At 36.7% G+C, this 27,638-nt stretch overlaps 1 protein-coding gene across 1 annotated transcript; it reads left to right on the top strand.

Annotated features, from left to right (window-relative positions):
- The first annotated feature begins 6,733 nt into the window (after window positions 1–6,733).
- Window positions 6,734–9,839, top strand: LOC139734961 (uncharacterized). The gene is made up of 3 exons (XM_071645739.1): window positions 6,734–6,761; window positions 8,461–8,576; window positions 9,635–9,839. The coding sequence occupies exons 1-3, from the start codon at window positions 6,734–6,736 to the stop codon at window positions 9,821–9,823; spliced, it is 333 nt and encodes a 110-aa protein (XP_071501840.1). The 3' UTR covers window positions 9,824–9,839.
- Window positions 9,840–27,638: the final 17,799 nt, after the last annotated feature.

The raw sequence follows: 27,638 nt of genomic DNA, 5'->3' as shown, positions 1-27,638 counted from the left end.
ATTTATTAAAATTTAGCAAATTAACAGGTAAAGAGACTGAAGTTAGGAAAGAATTCAGATAAAAAGTGTTAACCACTGTAGTATGAGAGGCAAGTGACCGCAATTAGTGATCATTACAATACTCTTCATGACATACTATCTCAGATGCGCTAATAGCCTTTGCTCGAAATCCATGTATTCACTAAACGAAAAGCATGTTCTATGATGAGCAGACAGTTTTTTATGAAGGTATGAGATATGAATGTGTTATTTATTAATTCCCATAACATTCCCATTCATCCTTGAATGTCAAAGCTGCAGTGAAGCTTTGTTAACGAATAACTCAGATATATTACATGATATCAATGATATTAGTGGTTGAATTTTTAAAAAAATCAACAAATCTGTACTAATTTCAGGTGGTTTCAACTCTGATGGCTGCATGATATCATACAATGTAATAATTATAATGTGTGGGGGGGGTTCGAAATCGATACCATCAGGTTGCTCCTTATCACATTTTCGAAGTTTCTTATTGTATTAAGAAAAATATAACTTGACTACAAGAATGACGGTAAGTTACTTCATTATTGCTTCATTATTTTGTGGATTTAGGTAATATAGAAAGGCTGTAACCTTTCCTACAAAGAACCGACTTTTCAGCTTTCTGCAGTGATGCATGTAATAATAATCATATTTGGCATGATATAGGGCATGCGTTTTGGCCGGAAAGTCCAACACTGGAGAAGCGATCAACATTTGCATTCTACACTAACAGGAGATCTAGATGCGAGACTTATTCATTATCATGTAATTATACCTCCCTGCCAAAACAAAGGACCTACTATGATAATTTGTGTTTACATTTTACTGTTTATGTCCATGACTACAGACAACTAAGCATGTACTATCAGGCTCATAGATTACATTGGAAATCGACCACAATCACAATCAAACCAGCGTGAATTCCACAAGGTTAATCGTTCCTTCGTTGAATAATTGGATGTGTGAATTTATTGGAAAATTGAGGGTTTTGGGGGTTTTTTTCTATGGAGAGAGGGTATACCACATTTTTCATGGTAGAATTCTAAAGCAGAATAGTAAAATAGCTGAATTTTGGTCATGTTCAATGTAATTTCGTGAACAAGTCCAATTGCATATTATACCGCAAATTCCAATTTTGGGACCAGTTAAAACGAGAAAGAAATGTTAATCATGAAGATAATTTTGTCCTTTTTTTATATGACAAAATTGTTGACATTGTTCATTATTCTTTTCTATTATGGCAACGAGTAAAAAAAACCGATAGAAAAGGAGAATCTTTTGTTCTTTCTTGATTATTTTTCTCTTTTTTTATTCGGAGGTTATATTACATTTACTAATATTTTTGTCACTTTGTTTACGATATCAATCATATTATTGTCTTGAGATGTAAACACACTCTCCGTTTGCATTCCATTGTCTTTTTCCCATTGAAATACATGAAGTATATAAAACAAAATATGATGATACATAATATCCAGCTTGAATGAAAAAAAAAAATACACCGGTAGAACATAGCGGCCGCTGTGGCGTCTCAATCTCAATAAAAGTAAAACCTACTCGGGGACAATTTCTTCTCAAGTACTATAAAAAAAAAGAACAAGGAATCACATGCTGCTAACAAATTAGCGGTTGCTATGATCGAAGTATATTGGCAGAGATGTAATAATTTGAATGTAACATGACATTGTCATTAAGGCTTCCATACAATCAAACTAATTCCACGTCTGTCACTTATGTCTTGTACCAACGATATTTTCATGTCACCATTAAAATTTCTTGTACCATTGTGGTTGTGTTTATTGTTGTACCTTATTACAACTATTGTCTTATTTTATATCAGTGCGTGCTTCTGGTCTTTAAGCAATGGATCAGTCGAGATGGCAAAATCCTCTACTGAATTGAAATAAAGGTTTTAGTGAAAATATGGCTGATATGAATGAATCATTTCATACACTCTGCATCTTTTATTACTAGCATATGTGTATGTTTTGTTTTGTTTTTTACAAGTGCGTGAATCTGTTTTGATAATCTCTGCAAAAAAAGTAAAAACTACGTATTTTAGCTTGTGACAACCTTTTTTGAATAGAACCAAATTATTATGTTCTTTACATAAGATATGTCTTGTATTCTGCGATGCTATACTATGCTATGCTGTTAGTTTACTGTGTTATGGAATATTCTACTTTACTAGACTATCAGATAACACTACCATTAATATAATAATACTAATATAATAGCTAAATTTTGTACAATTTATTTGGAGATGATTCAATATTAAAGCATAAATCAGTTTTATTAAATTAATCATAAATTTTTCAATCAAGTTCCAGATTTTGGTCAAATTTGAGCCATCAGTACAAAATTGAACTTTTCACTGGAACAATAATGTGTATGTGATTGTGTACTTTCCATGAACCCCTGAACAATAGACATGAATACGACGAATGCACCTGTACCACCTTTTCAGAGTTCTACTGTCTAGGCTTCTAGTAGTCTCTTAACCCAAGGATTATGGGTGCCTTATCAATAATTCATGGTGGATTGCCCTGGGCACTGTTAGTCTGAATTCTTGATAACGGGTGAAATGCATGCATATGAAAAAAGTAACCATATGTTTTCACGTGCTTGAATACACTATATTTAAGATTAACAAAGACTAGGTGTGATAGTCGATTTTCACATGAATAATTGTCACGCATTTTGGTTGAGATGTTTGATGTAACATTATGTGTATAGCATTACATGTTTTTCATTGCTTTCATGGTTATTGTGCTACTCTATAATTATGTTCAGGATGTCAAGCTGACGCTTTTGCAAATACGAGTTTAGCTAGCCCAATCTCAACTGCTTTGCATTCAGGGAGTTCTCTCTTCGTTCATCTTCCGTTGTTTTTCTGAACTTCACAAGACTATATGTGACCGTGCACCACAAAACGAAGAAAAAGTCGCACCCCTTGATTTCACGTGAGGACTCAAGAAATGTGAAACGGGTCAACCAAGTCAATTTTTAGTTTTCCATATTTTCTGAAAGAGCTAATCTTTGTCTTTAATATTCTTGAGTTTGGGATCATAAAATGAATGGGAAAGTGCATTTTCAGTAGTTTTTCTACAACCCTTATTTTATAGAGTATTGAGATCAGGTATATCTTGGAGGCCCCTTTTCATTTCTTGATAACCCTTTGCAAACTCTTCACTTCCAAGTCTGGTAACTTTTGAAAGGATAACACTACTGCTTTGAAAGTTGGCATTAATCATGGACAGAATATTTTGATAGAGCGTACTCAATTTCAATTTAATCTGATAATCTCTTCATTGCTGTTGCTCCAGTGGTTTACATCCTGTTTTTTTTTTCTCCCATTCATCGCACAGCTAGCACAGTTTGGTAAAGATTAAAAACTTGAATAGACAGACATACCCTGTACTTCAGAGCCTCTTTTCTCGGTTCGCACTTTTTTAGAGTGAGAGCTTTCTTTCCAATATTAAGCTAGGTTAGGAGTGTCCATTTGAATTGAGTTATACATCATTTTAAAGCTTAGAGTCTGCCCTTTTTAGAATCTGTCCTTAACTAAAAATCCATGTCTGGCGACTTTTTGGTTGGTTTGTGGTGCAGGGTCACATGTAATGCTGTCACTACTTTGACTTTGTGCTCACTTGTTCTTTTGATCTTCACATGTCCATTCTGTGCTCCCTTCACTTTGATCTTGCTCTCACTTCAGTACTTTCGCTTTGTCCCTTCTCACTTTGACTTTGCTTGGTCTTTCAGAACTCTTGCCTTGCTCTCTTAAGTTCAACTTTGTCATGACTTTCAGAGTCCTCATGCCCTTACCCAGCCTTTGCCCGTACACTGCAAAAAGTCAGGTGTTAAATAGTGAACACCGAGCTGGTGTTTAATTTTCGATGCTCATTCATGGTGTTAAATTAACACCTCCGGGTGTCATTTCCAAATTTTAAGCTGTTTTTTTTTTTGAAGAGTTTCTTAGTAAGTGCACTTCTTGTTGATTTTTAATTTAAACAAGACGATCAAGAATTTACATCAAAATACTAGATTTTTGAAAAAATGTGAAAATAAATTTACACCAAAGTAACACCAGCTGGTGTGGTCTCTTATTGAAGCTGGACGGGTGTTAAACCATTCATATTAACACCAACAAATATCAAATCAACACCATGTGGTGTCATTTTTGAATTAACACCAGTACAGTGTCAAAATAACACCAGGTACAGTGTCAAATTAACACCACGAAGTGTCAGGTGAACACTTTTCAACACCATCACACACTGTTAGAACGCTGTGTAAAATTTCGTTGTTTAAAATATTGTTGTTTAAAATTCTAAACAATGTTGTTTAAATGTAGAAAATTGGAGCTTGATTGCCTTAAACAGCGGTTGTTTAAAAACAATTCGGAATGATTGTCCAAACAATTAAACAACGGTTGTTTAGAAATTGATGGGCAAAAGTCATGTGATAGTCATGAACCAATCAGCGGGCCTGCATGTATCCTTCGTCGCAATCGATCGCCGCCGGGCGGCCACCGCGCCTCACACACACACGTACATCACACGTTTATGTACGTATAGCTAGCTATAGGCCTACAGTAGCGCGGCTATTCATCATGATGGACGGCGGTGACGATGACTGCAATGCAGCTATCTTATGGAGTCACGAACATTCTCAGCAAATGGGGTCTAGCTATAGAAGAACTTTGCCAGTCATTCCAAGGTATTTATTTATTTAACTGATAGTTACAGCGCTTCATGCCCATCTGTAATTTGCATGATGTATGAAGCTAGTCACGGCTCACGCTTTGGGTTCTTGGCCGGGCTACGCTACGTCTCGCCTTCATGCATGTAACGTAATAGATCTAACACACTGTTAATGTTAACGTTTAACGTTAAGTTAGGTCGTCTGTACCGGTACGTACATTATGTTTTTCAACCAACTCGTGCTTGTATAAACACTTGCATAATTCAATCCTTACATATATTTTCAAAACTTCACATAAAATACGAATTTCTTTTACAAAAACTAATCATCTAAATCAGCGTACGGAATATTCCCATTGATGTTGACACAGTACAGTAGCCTATTCGTTGTACAGTATTCAAAGTTGTAACAGGCACCGTATCACATCATTCACAAGTATAGGCGCAGTGTCCGAGTTCGATGATGTAGAAATCTAACAAGTTAGTTAGGCATAGGGTCTAACGTGACGGTTAGGGCCTAGCTAGGTAATGCTAGGGCCTAGTCAAGGGCTAGGGCCTATATTTTAGACTGCTAGTGCTAACTAAGTTCAATTACAGCACACAATGACCTGTCTCGATCATTTCCTACCTCATAATTTAGAACTTTTATGCCATGGTCGGCTGCATGATAGCCCTACTACATCGACCACCCTCTTGTATAAACCGACCGTGTATTAATTGGCGCACTGAACGCATACTAGAGTAGTACTAGTACGCACTTCACTGCACGCAAAGCACATAAAAATGGATTGGCTTTGACTGTTGATGAGGATGGTGTGGGAAAACGCGAAAATTCACCGTTCATTAACAAAGTTTAATAATTAATGGTTTTAATCAAGGACAAAATTTCGAATGAATATTTTCACCGAATCGTAATGTAATGTCTATGGAAGTTTCTAAAAAGCTTCGTACAACACGGTGTTCAATACAACTCGGTTTGCGTGCATTGTCAATGCAAAAACAGCGGTCGATCTCAAGGAGCGTTACTGCAGGGAGCTGAAACGAGGCCACGCAAGTTCGATGGCGATATTTTTGCACTGAAACTTCGAATCAAAAAGGGAACAAAGGCATTTGATAGCCTAGCTCAGGATTTTCTCAATCACGTAGGTCAAGTTTTTTGCATGAATTTCAGTGTTCAATATTCTTATCAAGCAAATAAACATTAGGCGGTCGATGAGTAGTAGGTCCAACCGTACAACCAAAATCTACTGTAAACATAACAAACCCCCTAAAATCCAATAGTAAAGTGCAAGTTAAGTTCTGCTACTTTTGCTGGAGCAATTCATTCTTTACTGAGCATCATTGCCATCAATGATGCTCGATGAATTAAGGTCTACGTAAGCTTCCAGTAGAAAACAAGGCCTAGAACCCCTATAGAAAATGAAGATAAAGACAGAAAACAGATTGTGGTGTTTTTAATGCACAATATAGTCTATGCACCACATGTAAACTTAATGCCTGTAGTAATAATATACATGTACCACCTTAGTAGAGTTCTATTTGTTTCGTGTAGGTAGGTGGTTTGGAACCAATTTTTGGCACTTTTGTCACTTTCGAATAAGTTTCTATGCAAAGATTAGGAGCTTTCTTCTCAGTCTGTCAAGATTTCCATGCCAAACGAAGCACATTGTGCAAATTCACACAAACTTGTGAGAAAAATGTTCATAGAATGAACATTTTTGCAGAAGCTAATGATCATGCATAATTCACTCCATCATTTATGTTTTTGTTATTACTTGAGTATTATATTTTTTTTTTTCCATTTGGTTTATAGCATTCTTTCTGGGCCACCCTTGATATGATTACAAATGCAATCTTGTTCCCTAATTTGTACAGATCAAGCAAGACTTCAGCCAGGAGATCATGGCTGAAGACAGGATGTTTGCAGCATGGCCATGTATGCTGACAAAGTACTCTAGTATGGGGAATCAAGATGTCCATCGTAGCAAACGCTGCTTATTCGTCACATGGGTGACACCGATGGCCTTTCCCAAGGTACATTTTAAATAGTATTGCTCTGTGTAGAGATTCTAATCTACAGCCCCAGTACCACCCTTTCCTTTTTTGCATTTGAGTTGAGGTGAATTTATTAACAACATTAACAAAATACTTACAGTATGTACATGACTATAAAAAAGAAATTGTTAGACCGAGAAATTCATTCAATGCTTGTTAATTAATTTCTAAGACTTTCGCAAAAACCTGCAAAAACTGAAGTGGATCTGTAATTTCAAAGCCAATATCAAAGAGATCATCCGGGCTCTTGATGACTCTGCTTTGTCCATCATTCAACTTGCATGTCATGTTCCCGTATTTGGTTTTGTTGCCGATTCGACATCATGAGCTTCCTTGGCATTTATCATGCACTGATCGAGTGACACATTGCATGCCTTTAGATCTTCATTGATGTACACACTTTTCATGTTCTCTTTTCCTTTCAGACTAGAATGCCCAGAATACAGTTTGTTCCTTTTGTTTGCAATAAAGTGGACTTTGATCTGCCTGCTCTTTCCTTCTTGCCTTTTCCCCAAGATGATGACAAGATCATGAAGATGAGATGTCCTCTTTCCAAATGTCTAAGCCAACTTCCTTGGCAACATTTGACTCGCCCTCAGTAAGCTCTTCCTCTGTCTCCTCAGCCCCCTCTGGCAGGCCAGTCAGGCAGAGATTGTCCCTCCTTAGCTCATGTTGGACCTCGTCCTGCTGGAACTGAATCCGCAAGAGATGACATGTGGATTCAGAACATCTTTAATTGTGCTCATACAAGCTTCTTTCGCTCCTTGTATCACATGCGGTAGTGCAGCTTTAATGACTGTAACTACAGCTTGGACAATTATTTGGGAGAGGCTGTCTCCTGCCCCTCTCTCACATTATAGCACCCCACGGCCACACAGTTCATGTACACTGAAACTTCTGGACGGTTTGTCCTTGCCTCCTTCATCTACCATTCCCCTTTTCTTCTCCACTGCCTGATCAACTCACATTATAATCAAGCTTTTGTCATTATAGGATAACATTAACAGAGAAGTCTTTTATGAACTATTAAAGTTTTTGCATTCTTTTTCCTACTACTTGGAATAAAAATCACTGGACCTTGAACATCCCTTGCTCTTGCTAATCTAATTAAGATATATGCATATTAACTGATCTTGCTTTATGCAATGCCAGAATATGACATGAACCTCCTGCAAAAGCCCAAATGTCATTCATATTGCAATAGTCTTTGTTAAGCACTTTACAGTAGTGCAAGATTATTCTTATTAAGGCACTGGCTGTCAACACCATTCAACTTTCTTTCATCCAAGTTCATGGTAACTCTGATTGCTGATGATTATTACAGCATTATAATTCTAATGCTTGGCCTTACAAGTTTGGCTCTACTCATCCACAATTACTTGCCCGTCTTGGTAGTAAATGCCGTTGCCAGAATCAGTCCCTCATTCAAAATGTGTAGTATTTTCTACAATACCCTCCAAACAACTTTAAAACAGCCCCCCCCCCCCCCCACACACACACAGTTAGTAATCCTGGTTGCAATCAAGTACAATATAAGTACATAAGCTAGCATCTGAATATGAGCTGATACTTGTCAGCATTTCTCTTTATCAGCCTTGATTGTATTAATATTTTTAAAGGGTATATTTGTACTTATCATTCAAAATACTCCCCCTGTGTCATACATTTTGCTCCACAGAGGAAAAAGAGACGCTTGCATTCAGCATGCTGCCGCTAGTTTGCCGAGGCTGGACTGCGAGGGTGTGGGGCAAGTGCTCCTTTCAGGAGTCGGAGTTATTCTACGACTTTCAACCTGTAAGTGCCTAACTGTTCGGAGGCTAATCTTCTAAAACAAGTGATGTGTTGCCCTCTTATTAAAATGATGAGATGGACTTTGACATTGCAATACAAAATATAGAAATCATCAAGCTGTGGTCCATAGTTACAGAAATTCCCAGTTTATGCTGTTTCATTTGTTAGTTTAGTCCATGGATTCTACATATTTATGCAAATTTACGTTGTTGCTAATGTATGCTGTGAATCACAATAATTTTTTTTAATGAAAAAAAAAATCTTATATTACATAGTCAACTTACATATTTACTTTATTTTGTGCCTGACTGCTCAATCACACACTTGTCCAATATCAATATGTCCTTTTCATTTTGATAAAAGGGGAAAAAATTCGCATGAAATGCAAACTTGGTCCCAAATGTCGCCAGTAAGGAATATTCCATTCATTAATAAATATTGCACTTGACCTATGGTATCATCCTATTCAGCAAGATGCTGGAAATATATCACATACCACTCAATTACATCCAATGTGATACAGGGTGTCTCTCCCCCCCCCCCCCCCCAATACCAAAAAGAAAAAAGACCTCGCATACTCCTTAATGTTCCTACAATGTAAGTGGACAAAATTGATATACTACTAGTATTGGAAAGAGTAACTTACCCAAAATAATGAAATGCAATTCAGAAGTAGTTTTTGTTTGATAATACTTTTTGCCTGGGCTTGCCAGCAATAAAATTAATTGCCTTTCAGAAGTTCCCATAGGCCACACAGTTGAAAATTCATTCAGCCAGTTCATGGTTAGCCCTTGCAAGAATAGAAAATGTAATACATGGATGTTATATACTACATAAAATACCCAATTTAGGGTATATGTTTGCAAATGAAATGTTGCAGAATTTGGCAAGGCACTTTATTATGAACTCTACCTTGAACACTGGAGAGGTGTGGGAAATATATCTGTTCTGATGGACTTCATTATACCAATGCCTCAACCCAACACTTCTGCGTAGATTATTTCAAGATTTTATCGAGATGTATATGCATGTTTCTTTTCCACTTCCATTTCATTTTACAGGAGGGCACAGACCTGGCTTTCTACATTGGACAAATTGACAGGAAGCAGAGACCACAGCCCTTCATCTTGCTGATGGGAGGATCCTGGAAGAAGCCACTGCAAACCTTTGTCATTAGGAAGTTTTCGCTACACGACGCGAAGACCGAGAATACGAGGAAGCGATCACTTGTGACAGTCCCCGTACTCTGACTCCCGTCCCCATATCTATGCAGTTTCGCTTTCCTGTGCAAGACGGAGGCGTGGGGACAAGATCGCTGATTGGTTGGCTGACTGGCTGGATCACTCCTGCCCAGCATTGGGACCGAACGCTATTTTGGCTAAGTACCGTACTCGTTTTCCCCCAGACGGGACGTTCCTCAGATTTGATCATGTGCAGAAGCAAATTTCGCACACGACACGCTCAACTCCCGGCCGCGTTGTGCTTGCGAAAACTCCCTATTGTAGAGAGACAGGGATTCTTGTTTCCAACTTTGACAAAGGCTGTGGACTGTGCATTCAAAGTGCATTATGTCCTAGATGTAGAGTACCAGGCTCAATGTTTTGCTGCCTGGCAGTTCTTGGAGACAGTTGTGTACAAAATGCCTGGTAAAGTGACGTCCAATTCTGTGAGAGAGATCAGGACATACCTGAACTCTTCAAATCAGGAAGATTAGATGCGTATAATGAGATTTTCATGGTCATCAGAAGTTTAATTGACAAAGTTGACTTTTAGGTCATTCGTCAAAGCAAAGGTTTGGTATCTATGTTTTATTTGTTTATAACTCAATAAGTAATGGATACATGTCACATGGAAAGATCAAAGGTCATGAGAAGATTGTTCTATTAGTGGGTAATGTTGGCCCTTGAAAACTTGTGATAAAGATGGGCTAGAAATGAATTAAAAAGGGTATTTTGCATAGTAGTGACTTAATGAAATATTGGGTAAGATCTTCACAGGTTGATACTGAAGCATGACAGTCAATTTTCAGAAATATAGCAATTGTGAAATTAAAACCTCATATCTGTTGAGCATAATGGAGGTGACACTCTGTACTGAATGTGGCCTTCATAAAATTCAAGATGAACTGTTTCGTAGAATGTATATTTCCATTATGAATTTATTTCATTTTATATAGAGTAATCTTCATTACTACCATCTCTATCACCGGAGTGACAGAGATGATCTTTGCTGGACAGATGTGCTGTACTTGGCACATCCCAGTTATGAAAAAAAAAAAACTGTATGTGTTGGTAGCAGGTATGACTTCTCAAATTACACCAGTAAACAGGAGTAAATTTCATTATAATTACAATGTACTGTATATGTTATTTGGTCTGTTCAGATATGCTGAATATAGGTATGAAGTAGAATTTTCACAAGAGATAAAACTTATTTCTTAATGTGAATGGTTTCTCCATCTGCAGTATATTTACGGTCATCATTGTACTGTCAAGGAAATATAATCTAATAACCCCTGACTTACTATTGCAGATGTTCCCCAAAAGCATTGCAACTGAAATGATTCAAAATGTTGTTACATCAAATTGAACATTGTTAAAAATGATCTAGTTAATAGAGAAGCTGTGTAGTGCAATACCTTCAGTAATATTTTCTTAGTGGGGCAACAAAGTACAGTATTGGGACAGAAAAGCAAATCCTTAGAGGGTCATTCCCTTATGCTTCGCTTATGAGATTTCCAAGCGCATGTAATAGTGACAAACACTTCAAGAACAGTCAGTGGTTCTAAGAAAATCAGATAATTATTCCAGGAAATAAGACTCATTCAAGATTTATCTTGTCTTGTCAGGGTATGATCACTATAAAACTGGATAATGTGTCTGTAAGGTGTGCATTGGACTGTAAAAGCATTCTGAAAAATTACATTCTCTGTGTACTGTTCATTCAGTTAGCCCTTTTGGACCCATCTGAGGGCAACTGATGGTCCCCATGCACCCACACAATATGAAAAATGAAGCAACAAAATATTCAATGTGGCACAGGTATAGATAATCTCAAGCTGAACACATCCATGTTATGCATAATAATTAATTCTTTAATTATTGCATGTTTCAAATTCAATTTGCCATTGCAGTTTAGTTGAAATATTGTGAAATGTGATTTTTACGGCGTTAAGCGCCCCATTTGTATGTAAGTGGAATCAAAATGTACATTTGACAATACACTAATCTTTAGATGAGTAGAGGTCAATTCAGCTGGGAAATCACTTAACTCAAGCATAACAAAAGCTCGTGATTTTTCCTCTGCAGTCAAACTGCATATTTTTACTAAATCTGCGCAAGTAGACACATTTTTCTCGGTTCTCGAGAACTTTGACTTATCAAAGGTTAACTGTATAAGAAGAATTGTTACTCTGTATATATTCTGAAAATGGATGAGACAATTCTTGATTGGCTCAATTTGTTATTTGTAATAAGTTTGCACATCGATGGACATATTGACCGATTGAAGGTTTTCTAATGATACGATATCAGTGATATAGACAGTGAAAATGTGCTGAAATATATAATTGGCCAAAAAAATAAACATTTGTGTTATTGTGCTTATATACAAGTGAGTTGTACAGTTATATGGGATTAAGAACTGTTTAAATTCTAAACATGAATATTTAATATTTGCTTTAAACAACCCAGTTGTATAAAATTACTTTTAAACAACCCGGTTGTATAAAATGACTTTTAAACAACAGTTGTTTAGAGTTTTAAACAACTTTTTTTAAACAACTCAGTTGTATAAAAATTACATTTAAACAACAGTTGTTTAGACTTTTAAACAACTTTTTTTAAACAACCCAGTTGTATAAAATGACTTTTAAACAACAGTTGTTTAAATTTTTAAACAACTTTTTTAAACAACCCAGTTGTTTAAATTTCTTTTAAACAACAGTTGTTTAGAATTTTTAAACAACAAAGGGTTAAAAGTTTAAACAACTACGTGTTGTTTAATTTTTAAACAACAGTTGAGCGATTCACCGGTTAACTTGTGGTTGTTTAAAATTTTAAACAACCTTGTTGATTATTTTCTAACAGTGCAGTGCATTTTAACACCTATGGGTGTGGTCCTTTATTGAAGTTTGATCGGTGTAAGATTTAACACCCGTGGTGTTAAATCTAACACCGATGTTTTTACAGTGTATCTCTCACTGTCCTTCAACCTTTTCAGCTTGCTCCCTTCGCCCTTTAAAACTCTCCCTCTGTCCTTCAGCCCTTTCTTTTTGCTTCTTATCGTAACTTCCTCCTGCCCTTGTGTCTTCTCTCTCCCCATGACTGTGAACTCTTGATCTGTTCTCAAATACATCCTTCTCCTTTATACTCCGCAACGCGATAAACGTCTTTCTCGTGACCTAGAAGGACTGGTCCTCTCTATCTCTCTCGAACAAGAAAAGCTTGTTTGAAAGGGTTATGTATGACAGACCATAAACTTAACTTGGGAAAAAGTTATCGAGAGGAGATGGAGTGAAGTGTCTATCATCTAAGAGTAAAACCCGTGTTTGAACAGCGAGAGAGTAACCAACGAAAGAGATAAAGAGTCAAACCACTCCAGAAACGGTATCCACTCATGCTAGCTTTAAATATTGTATTAGCCAGTCTATAATCCCTTCACTGTATGCCACCTCTCTGCCGGGTGAGACATTCGCAAAATCCATCCCTGTTTAATGTGTTAGAGTGATTCGCCATAATAAACTTCTTATCCGTGATTTCTGCCTTATGACTGTAATTTCTCTCTGACTCTCGGCATCTGCTGGCAATAAACATAAAACAGGACTTCATTTTGGGACTTTCACAGAATAGAAAATATATTTTTCGACAAATACAAGTCGCCGTTATAATATGTAATAGCGCATTCAAACCTGGCCATTCAGGATTTTTGTCTCAGTGTTAATCACAGACTTTTATACCCATGACAACTGTGCAAAGTTAAAGTTTTGCACAGTGGCTTGAAAAGAGAGCGAACTCTGAACCTTAACATAAAATAAATCTTGAATTTTGATAATGACACTCAACTAAATTATGCTTTCGTATTTCAATGACATCCAACGAAAATCCTAGACTCTAAAGGTATTGTTTATTTCATTGTCAGTGTTAGAAATTTTGGACTATTAAGATTCAACAATGGGAAATGTCTCTTTTTTGTAACACGTGTTTATACAAGGTGTTACAAAAAAAGGGACATTTAGACTATAAGACACTACAATATACTACACTATATACTACACAATATACTACACTGACTCTGCGAATCTATCATCTCTGTTTCGCTTACATGACAAAGAAAATCAATTTGATATACCCATCTCTTAAAAGGCCGAGTTTCCACTGAAGAAAAGTGAACATGTACTATAATGTTTCTCATAGAATAAGTCAATGTGAAGTTTTGTTTATTGTTGTCAGCTTTCTTTTTGCGCTGATCACAAAACTCGAAGCAATACACAAAACGAGAAGTCGGTATCACAATAGCTGCGCCTTAAAGTTAAGGCAAATTTCGTTGGTTTCATTTTGGTTTGTTTTGTTTTTTATCATATTAATTTGCTTGGCGTTATGACAACCATGTATTGTTGTTGACTTTTTGCATTCACCGCCAACCTGAAAGGCGCCAGTCATTTCTCATTACCACTTCATGAGCGCGTGAAGTTGCTAAGAATTTTCTCAGTGTAATGCCATCAGTACGTGTAACACTGTTGGTAAAGTACATCAAAGTGTTTATACTTGTTTGCCTCCGGATGGCTCTAAGATCCCTTAAAGTGGAACTCCACAGTTTATTTGTTGTTTATGCTATCCCATTGGTTTACTTTTGCGGGACTTTTTGAGGTCTGTGTGTGTCAGCTTGTCTTTAACCCAGGCATTACCATTCTTTGGTTAGTGTTTGGGCGTTGTCAGCATGCATGCAATATCATCAAGAAATACGATTAGATTGTCGTTGTTTTGTTTGGATGCACTGCTGATTGGATCTTAGAATTTAGTTGGGTTTTTTTTTTTTGGGGGGGATGAAAAACATATGAAACATAAACAGAGAACAATGCAGAACCTTTAAAAAAAGACACTAAGTGCAGGCATACATTGGTTGTGTATACGATCTGTCCTTTCTTAAAAGAGTCTTCTCAATTTTCTTCGTTAAATGTAAAATAATAGATCGTACAAAGTAGGAACTTGATCGCCTGAAATTGAAAGTGAACGTTCCAAACAAGCTCATTGGGACGATCACATGACTATTACGTGAATTTGAATGCACACGTATACGAATGCAATGCTCGCATTTAGAAATTAAACGCCGAATCGTAAATTCGATTTCACGAAAACAAAATAGACCGCCCATAAATTTCATTTCATTTCTTTTCTTTTCATTTATTTTCATATTTCTCAGTGAATAATATAAAATATATCGAATGTAACAAAATTCAATAAAACATGATGTCCAACTAGGAGACATACATAGAATACTGTAAACATATAACACATAGTGGTAAATCGATAAAAGTTGAAATATGGGAATGAATGCTAAAGAAATATGAAAGAACCTACTAAAAAGCAAGCTTGTGAATCGTAGGTCCCAATTAAATCCGAGCTACAGTTGATATGAGGAGCACGCGGGTACAACAAATGACCGAAATATAGAGAAAAAATACAGAAAAAAACACAAATATACAGGGATATTGTGAATACTTCTCTCATGCAGGTCTGGGGTCGGATATCGAAGCAACATGTTGTAAGCGGATGAGCGGTTATCATTTTGGCAGTAATAAAAATAATCCTTAGATCAATGTATAATGGCAATAGTACACGGTTTAAACAGTTTTAGAAAATCATGCATTTCGCGTCTTCAGAAGAGACGGGGAAGTATAGAGAAGAGAACACATGCACCTGGAAATCGAGACAAAAAAAAAGAAGACATCCAACAACCAGTTGTAGTGCAGTGAACATAAAAATACCAGCTGTTACAGCACCCCAATGTATTTAAAGAAGAAAGCATTCTGAACACTGTGGCAGAAATTGAGAGCGCAAACAGCTGGGTTCAAGTCTGATTTAATATGGCAACGACCATGCAGTACAGTACAGTGGGAGAGTCCTGAACAATATAGAGAAAAATCGATGAGTTTAATTGATGTAGTTATTCAGTAAGTACTGTCTTAATTTGCATTTGAAGGATGATAGTGACAAACAACCTGTGAGTTCTGGGGGGGGGGGGGGATCGTTGAAAATGAAATTCATCGCTCGGATTCTGTATGAATTTGAATGACCAAAGTGTTAAATTGACCGGGAAAACCATTATCATTAGGTAGTGGTAGTATTTATATTCATATTATTGTTATCGTCATCATCATCATCATTAGTTTTCTGTTAACTCATGCTTGCATGCCGTTGCAACCATGATGATTTCAAAGCCGATCCGATGGTAGCCAGGAACTAATTATAACAAACTTCATGAGCACGTGATTTTGATCGAGTGAAACGCTCCCTCACTTTGCCCGTGTTTTTACGTGCAATCTTCTAGGTAAAGTACATTAGAAAATCAAAATATAGAAACGACCCAAATTCAAATTTGGCTTTCTTATTTGGAGACCGCTGTTAGTAGTTTTGCGGACAAGACCACCACCATAATTTCATTTGACATTTCGATTTGCACTCTGGTCTCCTTGAACATGACAGCCCCGTTTGCCAGAAACGCAGCTACAAGACGCCCTTACACTGCTTGCATAACATGCACATGTTACCCTTCACCTCCCAATCACCTCTACACTCATTTATCTGAATTGTTATTCCCATTGTAGCCGAGATGATGCTGTAAACATAGCCTATAAATGTAGAAGAAAGAAAGAAATATAAATTTATGTCAGAATTCATTCATTTTATTTAGTCATTGTATACTCCCATCAGACCGGCTATTTTTGTTTTTTTGTTTTTTTTTCCTTAATCCGAGCAATTATGAAAATGAGTATTCTTCATAATACATCATCTACACAGAAAATATTAAAACTCCGTAAAACTACACAGACTAATTTACATATCATAGGCAAAAAAGAAAGTAGACAAGAAAAGTTTAATGCAAATTTACAACAACAATATCCATTCTATCTTTTTGTGCCCCGAGCGCACGCCCGACTTAGACGACAGCTTCAAAGTTCTCATATTCAGCTGAAACGCACGAAGCCACTAAATGCCACAGTACAATGAAAACGTTTGTCGCCATTCCATTTCTGTTACATGTGCCTTCGCATTTTATGAGGTGACTGACAATGAAGCGATGTTCCTTACTGGATTTGCGAGCCAAGTAACTTCTTGGTTTCCGTCACAGCTTTCTTGTGCAAAAGTCATGTCTCTATTGACGGCTGCTGGTCATTTGAAAGAAAAATACACTGTAGTTGTGTTCATGTGTTTAAAGGAAAAATTATAGAGAAAGATGGGACCCTATCAAACAATTAATTTGCCCCAGAAAATATTAATAAAAAAATCAAAACATAATAGATCTGAAATATACTAAACATGGATATAGGTCCATATTAAAAATTCCATAATAATAATGTCTCCACGAGGGAACTCAAATTGAAAATGTCCACAAGGGAGGTCATACAACATATCCCCACAAAGAAGCTTATACGAATCTTTATCATTACAATAATATCATGCAGTACCAAAATGATAGCCATATCTCAAAAAAGAGCTCATAAGAATACTATGAAGTGACCAAAATTTATTTGCTGACGAAAGCAAAGGTTGACATTTTCTGTACAACCAAAGACAAATTTGCCCTCTACATTTTCATTGCAACAAAGAACCGAAGAAGTAACATTGATTTTTATTTTAAGCAAAAATTTTACGAAGTTTAGAACACAGATATTAGTGCTGGGATGAAGGTTTGCAAGGCATTTTTGATTGCCATGGTAGCAACACATGGCAATAGTATTATGTAAACGGCGTAGTATGGCCATAAATCGGGAAAATATTGTGTGAATTGCAGAATTTCCTCATTTTTCACGCAAAATGCTCGCGAACTTTGGTACACACACATTGTTGTGGTGGTGATGACTTGTTTTAATGTGTTGGAAACTGCGTTGCTATGGTAACCAAATATCATGAAATAAATCACAAGAAAATATTTTGATCAAACTGTATGATAATCAAATACAGTTATTACTCTCCGCGTAATCGGGTATCGCTTAAATGGGTACTCCATTTAATTGGGTAGTAATGTCAAAATCAGTTCCAATGCACATTAAGATTACCTGATAATCGGGTTGCCTCTCCGCATAAATGGGTAAATAATTTTCTTATCTAATTTCTACCCAAATTTAATCGCAGATGTAAATCATGAGTGTCAAATTTTCCACGGATAATGGCATTCTCCGCTTAATTTGGAAAGAAGACCAATCATTAATTTTGGGGAGTGAAAAACATGGAAACACATGTACCAGTGCCAACTTGTCACACGTAAATGAACATTACACATGTAGCTGGCACTCACAGTTTCATAGGCAGATAGGAGTTAAACACTCTTGCTCCGCAACAACATGCACAATAACAGAAGTTTGCAACGAAAATCAGGTCATGCATCAGCTCCATAATTTTGCTTTTCTCCAGTCATTTCCCGAAAAGTTAGTAACCCGACGTTCTACTTGTACGTGACTAGTGCACGCAAAGAGACGTGTTCATTTCGGAAAACGCCTGACTCTTTATCAGCCAGGAGTCTATAATTATAGTCAACGACAAAGTGTTTTGTTTTTTGTTTTGTTTTTGAAGACATATTTGTCCATAAAAAGAGTGTGTTATTACTGCACGCGACTGAGCAAGTGTAAGGTATGTATAATGTGCCGTGCAAGCACGCGTGTTTAGTAAGCATACAGTGCAGGTGTTTGGTGCAGTGTACAATGCATGTACATACACATTGTGTCTGTCAAATGTGGATGAGACGTGTTCTTCTGTTAATCGGGTACTCCGCTTAATCGGGTAAGAAACGCTCTGCCCAAGCCTACCCGATTATGCGGAGAATACTGTATCACGGAATAAATCAGGACAAACTATTTGGATCAAACTAAATGCTCATGCAATTCGGCACACATGCTGTTCTTTGAAATAAGGGACGCAGGACACAATGTTTCGAATGTGTGGAAGCTGCTTTCTTGCGCTCCCGTTTTCTTCAGGGGTTGGAAGAAAGCTGGACAACCCCTAGAAGCTTACTGTCATAAACGATTATTTAGATCAGCACGCAGTAGTCGCGACGCTGACGCTGCTGCCTGCATGCATATCGTGCTTGTATGTAGTCCTAAACCAATTACAAATGTAGTTACTGTACAGCATGCATAATACAGCGCAATCAATTAAATCACCTAACACATATACGACATGCTGATTAATTAATGCGGACTTATCTGCTTTTGTAACAAAACGAGAATTGGACTTATCGGATTGTGCAACAAAACACCGATTTTAGACTGAAATCATCAGATTCATATTGCGTTTATTTTTTGATAACATGTTCAGATTGGTCCCACAGGTTTTCTATGAAATGTGAATAAAGGGAAATTAGACAGCTAGAAAAGCAAAGCAAAACAAAACAAAACAAAAACAAATCCTTTCCATTTGCTATAAAGGTTACTGCTAGGTTTACAATAAAAGACCAGAATTTCATTTTGTCGGAGATATTTTTTTTTCTTTGACAGAAAATACAAATGACAATTAGAGAGACAAGCGAAACAAAGACAGATCCTTTCGATATTCCATAAAAAAAGCTACACGTGCAGACGTTTAGCGGAGGAACAATTGAATTTTAGATAAACTTTACTTGCTCATGAAGAGCTTATAAGCTTCTGGCGCCTATCAGCTTCGGAGGCAACTGTACGATATGGAAAACAAAACAAAAGTTTTTGTCGTAAAGGCACCATGTTTACATTTAATAATAACAATGGCGTCAGCTTATGTGAGGCAGCTACTGACATCGAATGCCTTTTTGGCTCTGCTTTAAGTAATCAGTGTTGACAAAACGAAAAGACAGCTGATTGATGAGGACAATCTTTCTTGGATTTCAGTACTGAAAAGAAACCTCCACCTAAAAAACAAACAAACAAACAAAGACATTAAAAAACTGTCTTCTCTTTGTCGTACGCTATTAACGAGGTAGGGAAAAGTAAGAAGTAAGACAATGTAAATCGTATGGTTACATCAACCACATAAACATAGTAGAACAAAATGTGTACTGGACGATGCTCTTCCTCTATTGCCTCTATTTTCCTCTCAGTTGTAAATTTCGATTTCAATTTCAATTTAATTTCTCAATAATGATAAAACAATTGAAAATAAGTCGTATGTAAGATGTTGAAACTGGATTGTTCAAGTATTGTTCAACTTTATTTTCATTTCCATTAAATAAACAGGAGAAATTATATTCAATGCATAAACAAAACAAATTTGTAGTAATTTCGATAAACGTACATCAACAAGATACATGTGATGATGAGTAACGACATATAATTGCATTTATAAGGTATATACATATGCATATTACACGAATGGTAATGGAAATGGAGGGTCCCACTAAAAAGCCAAGCTTGTACGATATGGGACCCTCAGAAATACATAAAAAGCAAATAATGGCTTCATGAAACTACAAACAAATATATGAAACAAAATCAAAGAAACCATTGTCAACTGACAAGAAATGAAATAACAGGAAAGAACGAAAAAAAAATGGGAAAAAAATGAAACTGCAACACACGCCATCGTGGACACAAGCAAACAGATTTCCAGGACGTATAGGAGTAGTAATACGCGGATAATGACTATCTCAAATAGCTGGCTGAATGTATACCAATAAAGTAACACGTACTGACGGAAGTACAAAGAGAAACTTCTTAGCAACTTCACGCCCTCATAAAGTGCTAATGAGAAATGACTGGCGCCTTTCAGGTCGGCGTTGAATATAAAGATCAGCACCAAAAACATAGTTGTCATAACAATACCCAAGTAAATGAAAAAAAAATCAAAGTAAAACAATAAAAAAACTCCTTTACTTCTGGCGCAGTTCGTTACACCGGATTCATTTTCGTCTCGCTTCGAGTCTTGTCATCAGTGAAGAAAAAACCTGAAATCGAAAACAAAACAAAACAAAAGATGGCATATTTTATGGTAAATACTATGTTACATATAAAAAGGCTTTTCTTAGCTGGAAACTTGACCACTTGTGGGAAAAGATATTTACGATGGAAAATTGTGTCCATAATTATAGAGGACACAGATTGGAAACACAGAATTAGAGAATCAGTAGTATAGGAAAGGTGCTGGACGTTGCTCCTTCCGTAAAGTTCTTTTTTTTTGTTGACTATTAACTTTTCTTCTTCTTTTTTTTTGTTCAAGTTTTGAACAATGGAAACATTTTGGCAATGTGACAAGAAATATGTGATATCAAACTCTATAAATCTTGACTCCATCCAAAAGACTATTGCCACAAGATTGAATACGTAATTTTCATCATTTTTGTAGAAAAAGAAAAAAAAAATATTGAAACGAATTCACACACGACACCTGCAGGGACATAGCTACAGGGCATTTTGGCTATCAACAGAGATTGAGTGTATAAAAATAGTTCATTCATATCTGCCACATACATAGAAATTTTAAGCTTGTATTTAGTTTATGAGATGAATTCCTCAATCTCGGCTTATCCTTTGGAATAGAAAAGATAATAGCTGTAGGAAAGTACAAGGAGAAAATGCCTCAAAAAAAAATCAAACGGTGACGTGGAAATGTCGTTATGACTATAACTGACCGACACAGAATTGGTTTGTAAATCCCTGTCTGGTGTAGAAGTACACTATGGAAGCCTTAATGACAGACTCTTGTCGTATGCACATAATCACACTGTAACGACGACTTATATTTGTCGAAGATGGGCAGAATATAATTCCTATTCTGTGAAAGTCCCAAAATAAATTCCCGCTATATGTTGAAGAGTATTGCCGAAGGATGCCAAGGGTCACATAGAAATTACAGTCATTAGGCAGAAATCACGGTTAAAGAAGTTTAGTATGAAGAATCACTCGAACATATTTCCGCGACATTCTCAAAATCCATCTCTGTAATACAAAGATGGATTTTGAGAATGTCTCGCCCGGCATGAGAGGTGTGATGCAGTGAAGGACTAATGACTATTAATACACACTCTTCACTCCATCTCCCAAGCAAGTGAATCTGTTCTTAGATAAGCATAGAGTCTGTCATATATTCCGCTTCTAAACAAGCTCCTCTTGTTCGAGAGAGAATAAGAGAGGACCAGTATGAAGGTCGCGAGAAAGACTCGCGAGAAAGACGTTTATCGCGCTGCGGAGTATGTAGGAGTAGGACGTCTTTGAGCACACAGATGAGGAGCTCAAAGTCATAGGCAAGGAGGGGATATAAGGACAGGAGAAAGTCAAGATAAGAAGCAAGCACAAAGGGCTGAAGGACAGTGAGAGTCAAGGACGTAGGGAGCAGGCTGAAAAGGCTGACGGGCAGTGAGAGGCAAGGGCGAAGGGTAAGGTCAAGGATTCTGAAAGTCAGGACATAGTTGAACTGAGGAGAGCAAGGTCAAAGCGAGGGAAGCGCAGAATGGACATGTGAAGGTCCGAAAACAACAAGGCTAGATAAGTGAGCACAAGGTCAAAGTGGTGAGAGTTATAGAATAAACATGTGAAAGTCAGAGGAACAGAGGAAGAAGAACATGCAAAGAGAGAACTCCGCTGAATGCAAAGCAATTGAGATTGAGCTAGCTAAACTTAATTTGCAATAGCGTTAGCGAGACATCCTTTACATACACTAGTACAATAATCATGAAAGCAATGAAAAAAATGTAATGTTATATAATGTTACATCAAATATCTGAACCAAAATACGAGACAACACCTCTGTCACTAAACTGCTACCATGGCAACTGCTAATTTGTTTGCAGCATGTGGTTACTTGTTCTTCGACTTTTTAAAAATACTTTGGCTTTGGTTGTACCCGTGCTCCTCAAGGTTCTTCACATTAGGTTTCTGTTGGGACTTACACTCAACAATCTTGCTTTTAAGTAGGTTCCATCGCATTTCTCTATCGCATTCTTTCACACTCATTGTAACTGGCACATCAACCGCTATGTTACTAGGTTTGTATTATTTCAAGGATATTAAAACTGGGCATTTCGCATTATAACATTTTTATAGCTTGTTTTTTTTCTTTGAGAAATACGAAATTAAATTTGAAAACGAAATAATTGAAATTCAAATGGGGAGCGGATTTATGTGTCAAGATAAAACAATGATAATCAGAAGAAAAAAAATGAAGAAATACTAGTAAATGCAATAAAACCTCCAAGAAAAAGGAAAAAAAAAGAACATAGAGATCCCCCTTTCCTATTTTTCACTCATTGACATAATGGATAAGAACGATAAATAATTACCAAAAATAAAGAAATTGTCAGAAAAAACGGACAGATTGATATATATCGTAATCGCACTCCGTTCTTCGCACACTGATGTCACAAACTGCGCTAAATGTTCAAAATGTCTTTACCCTTTTAACTGCATCCAGAATTTGAACTTGCAGTACATTGTATATAATGTTGTTAGTCCTGTTCGCAAAACTTCATTCATGATGGCTAAAATGTATAATTCAACTGTTGTACTGGATGTAACATACGAACTTCATATTATGGTTGTCGTAAGTCATGGATGTAAACAGTAAAAAGTAAACACAAAGTGACATAGTACGTCCTCTCTTTAGGCAGGGAGCTGATGTCATTACAATGAATGTGTCTGTCATCGAGCTTTCTTGTCAGTGTAGAATGAAACGCTGATTACGTCTCCAAGGAGGGGGGGGGGGGGATTCTTAAAAAAAGCATGTCCTACAGTATATCCATGGACGTAAATTGGGGGGGGGGGGGATGGGGGATATATCCCCCGGGCCTCCCCCCTGAAATGGAGGAGACGGGATGGCCTGTACATACTATTGTTATAAATGTATTACATGTACGCTAGCGAACTGCTTTCTTAAAGTTTCATACGGTCAATCCTAAGGGTAGAGTAAGGCGGTGGATAGACTATCCGCACATTGGGTCTGACCAACGTGCGTCATTCCAAAGGTATGTGAGTGATAGTGGAAGTAGTTGTAGAGGCTGGGACTGACCACCCCCCCCCCCCCCTTTGCTCATGTTATAAATCTTGCCTAAAGTACCGTATGCCGCATTGAGAGAGAGAGAGAGAGAGAGAGAGAGAGAGAGAAGGAGAGAGGGCAAGGGAGAGAGGGGGAGAAGGCGAAGGGAATCACCGCCGTTGCCAAGGGTTACTCGTAGAGAGCGGCGGGTTTATTTAAACTCTTTGTATGATTGCAGAAGTCGAATCCGACTCTGTTCGCGTTCGATTTACGCTGTTTTCATTTTCAAGGGGGAAATAAGTTTTGAGGTAACGCGTCGCCGTGATCGTAGTTTAGATAATGTGGCGGTTTAGCGAATTCGATTCGATGGTACGATACACGTTGCATCAATAACATGTTTACTGTGACGGCTCGTTTGCAGTTGTATAGTTCTGTTGAATGATTATGTAGATGATTTAGGAGTAAACGTCTTCAATCAGATATATGAGCATGATTTCCCCTTTTCTGCTCGTGTGACGATCGATGAATATCCGGTTATTATTGTCACTTTGCTGTACATATATGTTTATTTTCTGTTAGTCGTCGTCTATAGCTTTAGTCCATTAAATTGGCATGGATGTCAAGTGACACGGACGTCGGGTATTTCTTTGGAAAGTTGAGTAGTTATAGTTCCTAGACAAACCAATCATTTAAAGTGAATACATTATTTCATAATGAAGAAATAAAATCATTTCATTGAATAACAGAGTAAGTAAATAAATTGCTCTAGCATTGTTTGGGTTAATATGGCGACTCAGAGTAAGCAGTTTTTATATGATTACGGATAGTTCGTTTGATTAAACTTTGCGTTAGAAAATACAATCGTAAAGTTATTTATACATTGAGCTGATAAGGTGAATCATGTGTTTGTTTATTTTTGTTCTAGGTGATTTTATGAAGTCGTCAAGTTGCATAGTTTAGTATACAACAGTAATGGTTATTAGTAATAATAATATACGCATTAATAATGAATAAGGATAACGGAAAATGATAATAATTGGATTTAGAATAGTTTAATTAATGCAATAAAGTAGATGTAACAGTACACGAGCATTAGGGAAGTCCAATGCGCTAGTTAGGTAGTAAGGTAGTGAATAAAGATAGTTAATGAGTGGTACTGGACCTATTCGAGGTAAAGATGCATCACAAGTGACAGCGTTCCTGTGTGTTTTAACATTTGATTCGGCATTGAGGAGAGTGTTTAATAATAATATGTTTGTTTTATTCTTGCCCCGCACTCTTTGTACATATACGGCGGCTGACTTGCTGTTTATTATTTTGTGTTCTTTGTTTACTTCCGGTTGGAAGTTGAAGTTAAGTAAATAAATGGCAGTTCGTCCGACGTCGGTATCCTCTTAACCTTTCTTCGCTCCACGCCTCCTATTCTACAGACTCGACTCCCTTCAAACATTCTTCATCTAGCCCCATCCTACTCCAAGGGAGGGTTACACACGTATTTAGTAAAACTATGATCTTTATCTGTAAAGATGAAGATACAATCATTTTTGTTAAATTACCTCCGTCAGGGAAGGAGGATAATCATCTAAATCGGCGTTGGTTTGTCTGTTTGCAAAATAACTCAAAAAGTTGTGAACGGATTTCACTGAAACTTGCAGGAAAAGTTAATAATGCCACAAGAAATAACAAGTAAAAGTTGGTAGTGATTCGGAAATTTTGTGTGGATATTAACTTATAAGGATTTTTTTTTTTTTGCGTAAAAGGGCAATAACCTTGGGAATTCTAGCTGCGCGTACTGGAGATGCTAAAGCGCGTGCTCTGCTAATGACGTAAACAAAAGTCTTGTTTATTGGGGGGAAAAAGCATGCGTGTTTGGGGGAAATGAGTTGTTGGCTTGGCGAAGATCTGAAGTCCCCGAGTGCTTTTTTAGTTATTTGCAAGACAGCTGAATTGAAATAAAGACTGTCTTGTCTACAACAATAAAGTGTTACAAGGTGTTTAAAAATAGGACAAGATGTTTTAATCCACAATATCCCTCTCGGTCCGTGTGTATAAATGGGTAACTGGCAATGCTGAGGTAATAATAATGCCAGGGGCCTCTAGTAGAGCAGTGGCGTTACTGAAGAGACTTTACCCTCGATAAAAACAAACCCTTATTATCATTACTACTACTACTACTATTGCCATTACTATTACTATTACTATTACTATTACTATTACTATTACTATTACTATTACTATTACTATTACTATTACTAATATTATGTTATCATCATTATTATGAACTTGTTTAGTTTGTTCGTTTTAAGAAATCGTCATCAGAATCATTTGTGATTACAGTGTACATGGTAGTTACAATATAAAAGTTGTTTCAACCTATTGGGACGTTGTTTTCTGAGCATTTACGCAAACGTTTAATGCCGCAATAAAAAGCTGCGAATAATGCTTGTTGAGCATTCATCGACGGTCTGTTAAGTCCTGTGTGCTGTGCATACATGTACGTTAACAAAGACACGCTTTTCACTTGTATTGATGTTTAAGAAGAATGTGTGTTAAAATAATTGACGATTACTGATTAGATAAAAAACACGTGGCCTTTGTGTGAGGTGTATACACATTGGTAACCTATCGCTGCTGATCGTGTTGTTATCAGAACAAGTGACTCTTATAACATATTCAGTTCTAGCACATTTACTGTAATGATATACTCAGTTTTAGCACATTTACTTTTCATATTTCACTTGACGTTGATGTAATGCCATAATATTCTTTGCAAGAAAAAACAAACAAGCAAGCAAGACATAAAATGCAATACATGTAATATGCAGTGGATCACGACTAGAAAGTGTGTCAGCGTACGGTATCTCAATAAGATTTGAAATACGAGAGATCCGGAAACTCGAGTGCAGCTCGGAATCGCAGGTTATACGCCTAAGAAATACCAATAAGCTTTAGATTTGCTGCGCGGACGTTTGAGACGACACTTTAGCTGGACCATCTCCGGCGTCGGGCTGACAAGTAGCGTACATTTACGCTGAGACGCAACGTATAAAAGATAAAATAGCGCCTCCCAAATGTTGGTTGCCTATTAGAAGTAACTTTCTACGTCGCAAATTGTGCGGACGTAAAAGTAGCCCAGAACGCGTAGTCAATAACTCAGATGACGCAAGCTATAAAAAAAAAGTTGTATTAAAAAAAACAGTCTTATATGAAATTTGCTTTCAAACCAATTGATTATATCCTTCTTTGCATTGTACATATCAGTAAGCAGAATTTTCAAACGAATCCCCAATCAATAATATGAATGAATAATGTACATACATTACTTGCTAGTAGTCAATCTGGTTTTAGAACCTAACGCGCTACACAATATTGCATTATTGATATAACAACATATTCTACAAAATATGATCTCTATATGTAATACAGGTGCTGTATTCTTAGATGTTTTAAAATGTTCTTGCACTGATATCTAATGAATAATTGGAAAGAAAATGACGTTATATGGTATATTTGGTGTAGAGTATAAATGCTTGGTGTTGCATATTAGAGGCAGAACTCAAATTCTTTCAGTTGAATGCATTTTGAGTTACTCATTGTTGTGAAAGCAGTAATCACCCAGGGATCGATCCTTGGGTTTGTAATTTTCAACATATACATTTATATTCAATTCAATTCGTTTATTCATCTCATTTTCGGATAAAACAATACAACAGTATTGGATTTTACAATACACAAAAGGATAATCAATCATTTACATATAACAGTGAAAATGAAAAAAGAGAACTTGAGAAAAGCCAAAAAGGCCTTGTGAAGTAAGTTCCCTTACGATTATGCACAGAATAATTGATTTTTAAGGTACAAAGTGTAGACATGGACGGAAAACCAACAAATACAACAAAACATAACATAACAA

Source organism: Diadema antillarum, unplaced genomic scaffold, assembly GCF_040938485.1.
Source record: "Diadema antillarum isolate AM-2024a unplaced genomic scaffold, OU_Dant_1.0 seq00000560_RagTag, whole genome shotgun sequence".
In the NCBI taxonomy this organism is placed as follows: Eukaryota; Metazoa; Echinodermata; class Echinoidea; order Diadematoida; family Diadematidae; genus Diadema; species Diadema antillarum.
This window is presented reverse-complemented; position numbering and strand designations above follow the sequence as displayed.

Excerpts from the sequence above, each read along its gene's own strand:
- LOC139734961 (XM_071645739.1), top strand. The coding sequence starts at position 6,734 with ATGGGTGACACCGATGGCCTTTCCCAAG. Across the intron at positions 6,762-8,460 it reads CACCGATGGCCTTTCCCAAG|AGGAAAAAGAGACGCTTGCA; the intron begins GTACATTTTAAA and ends TTTGCTCCACAG. Across the intron at positions 8,577-9,634 it reads TATTCTACGACTTTCAACCT|GAGGGCACAGACCTGGCTTT; the intron begins GTAAGTGCCTAA and ends TTCATTTTACAG.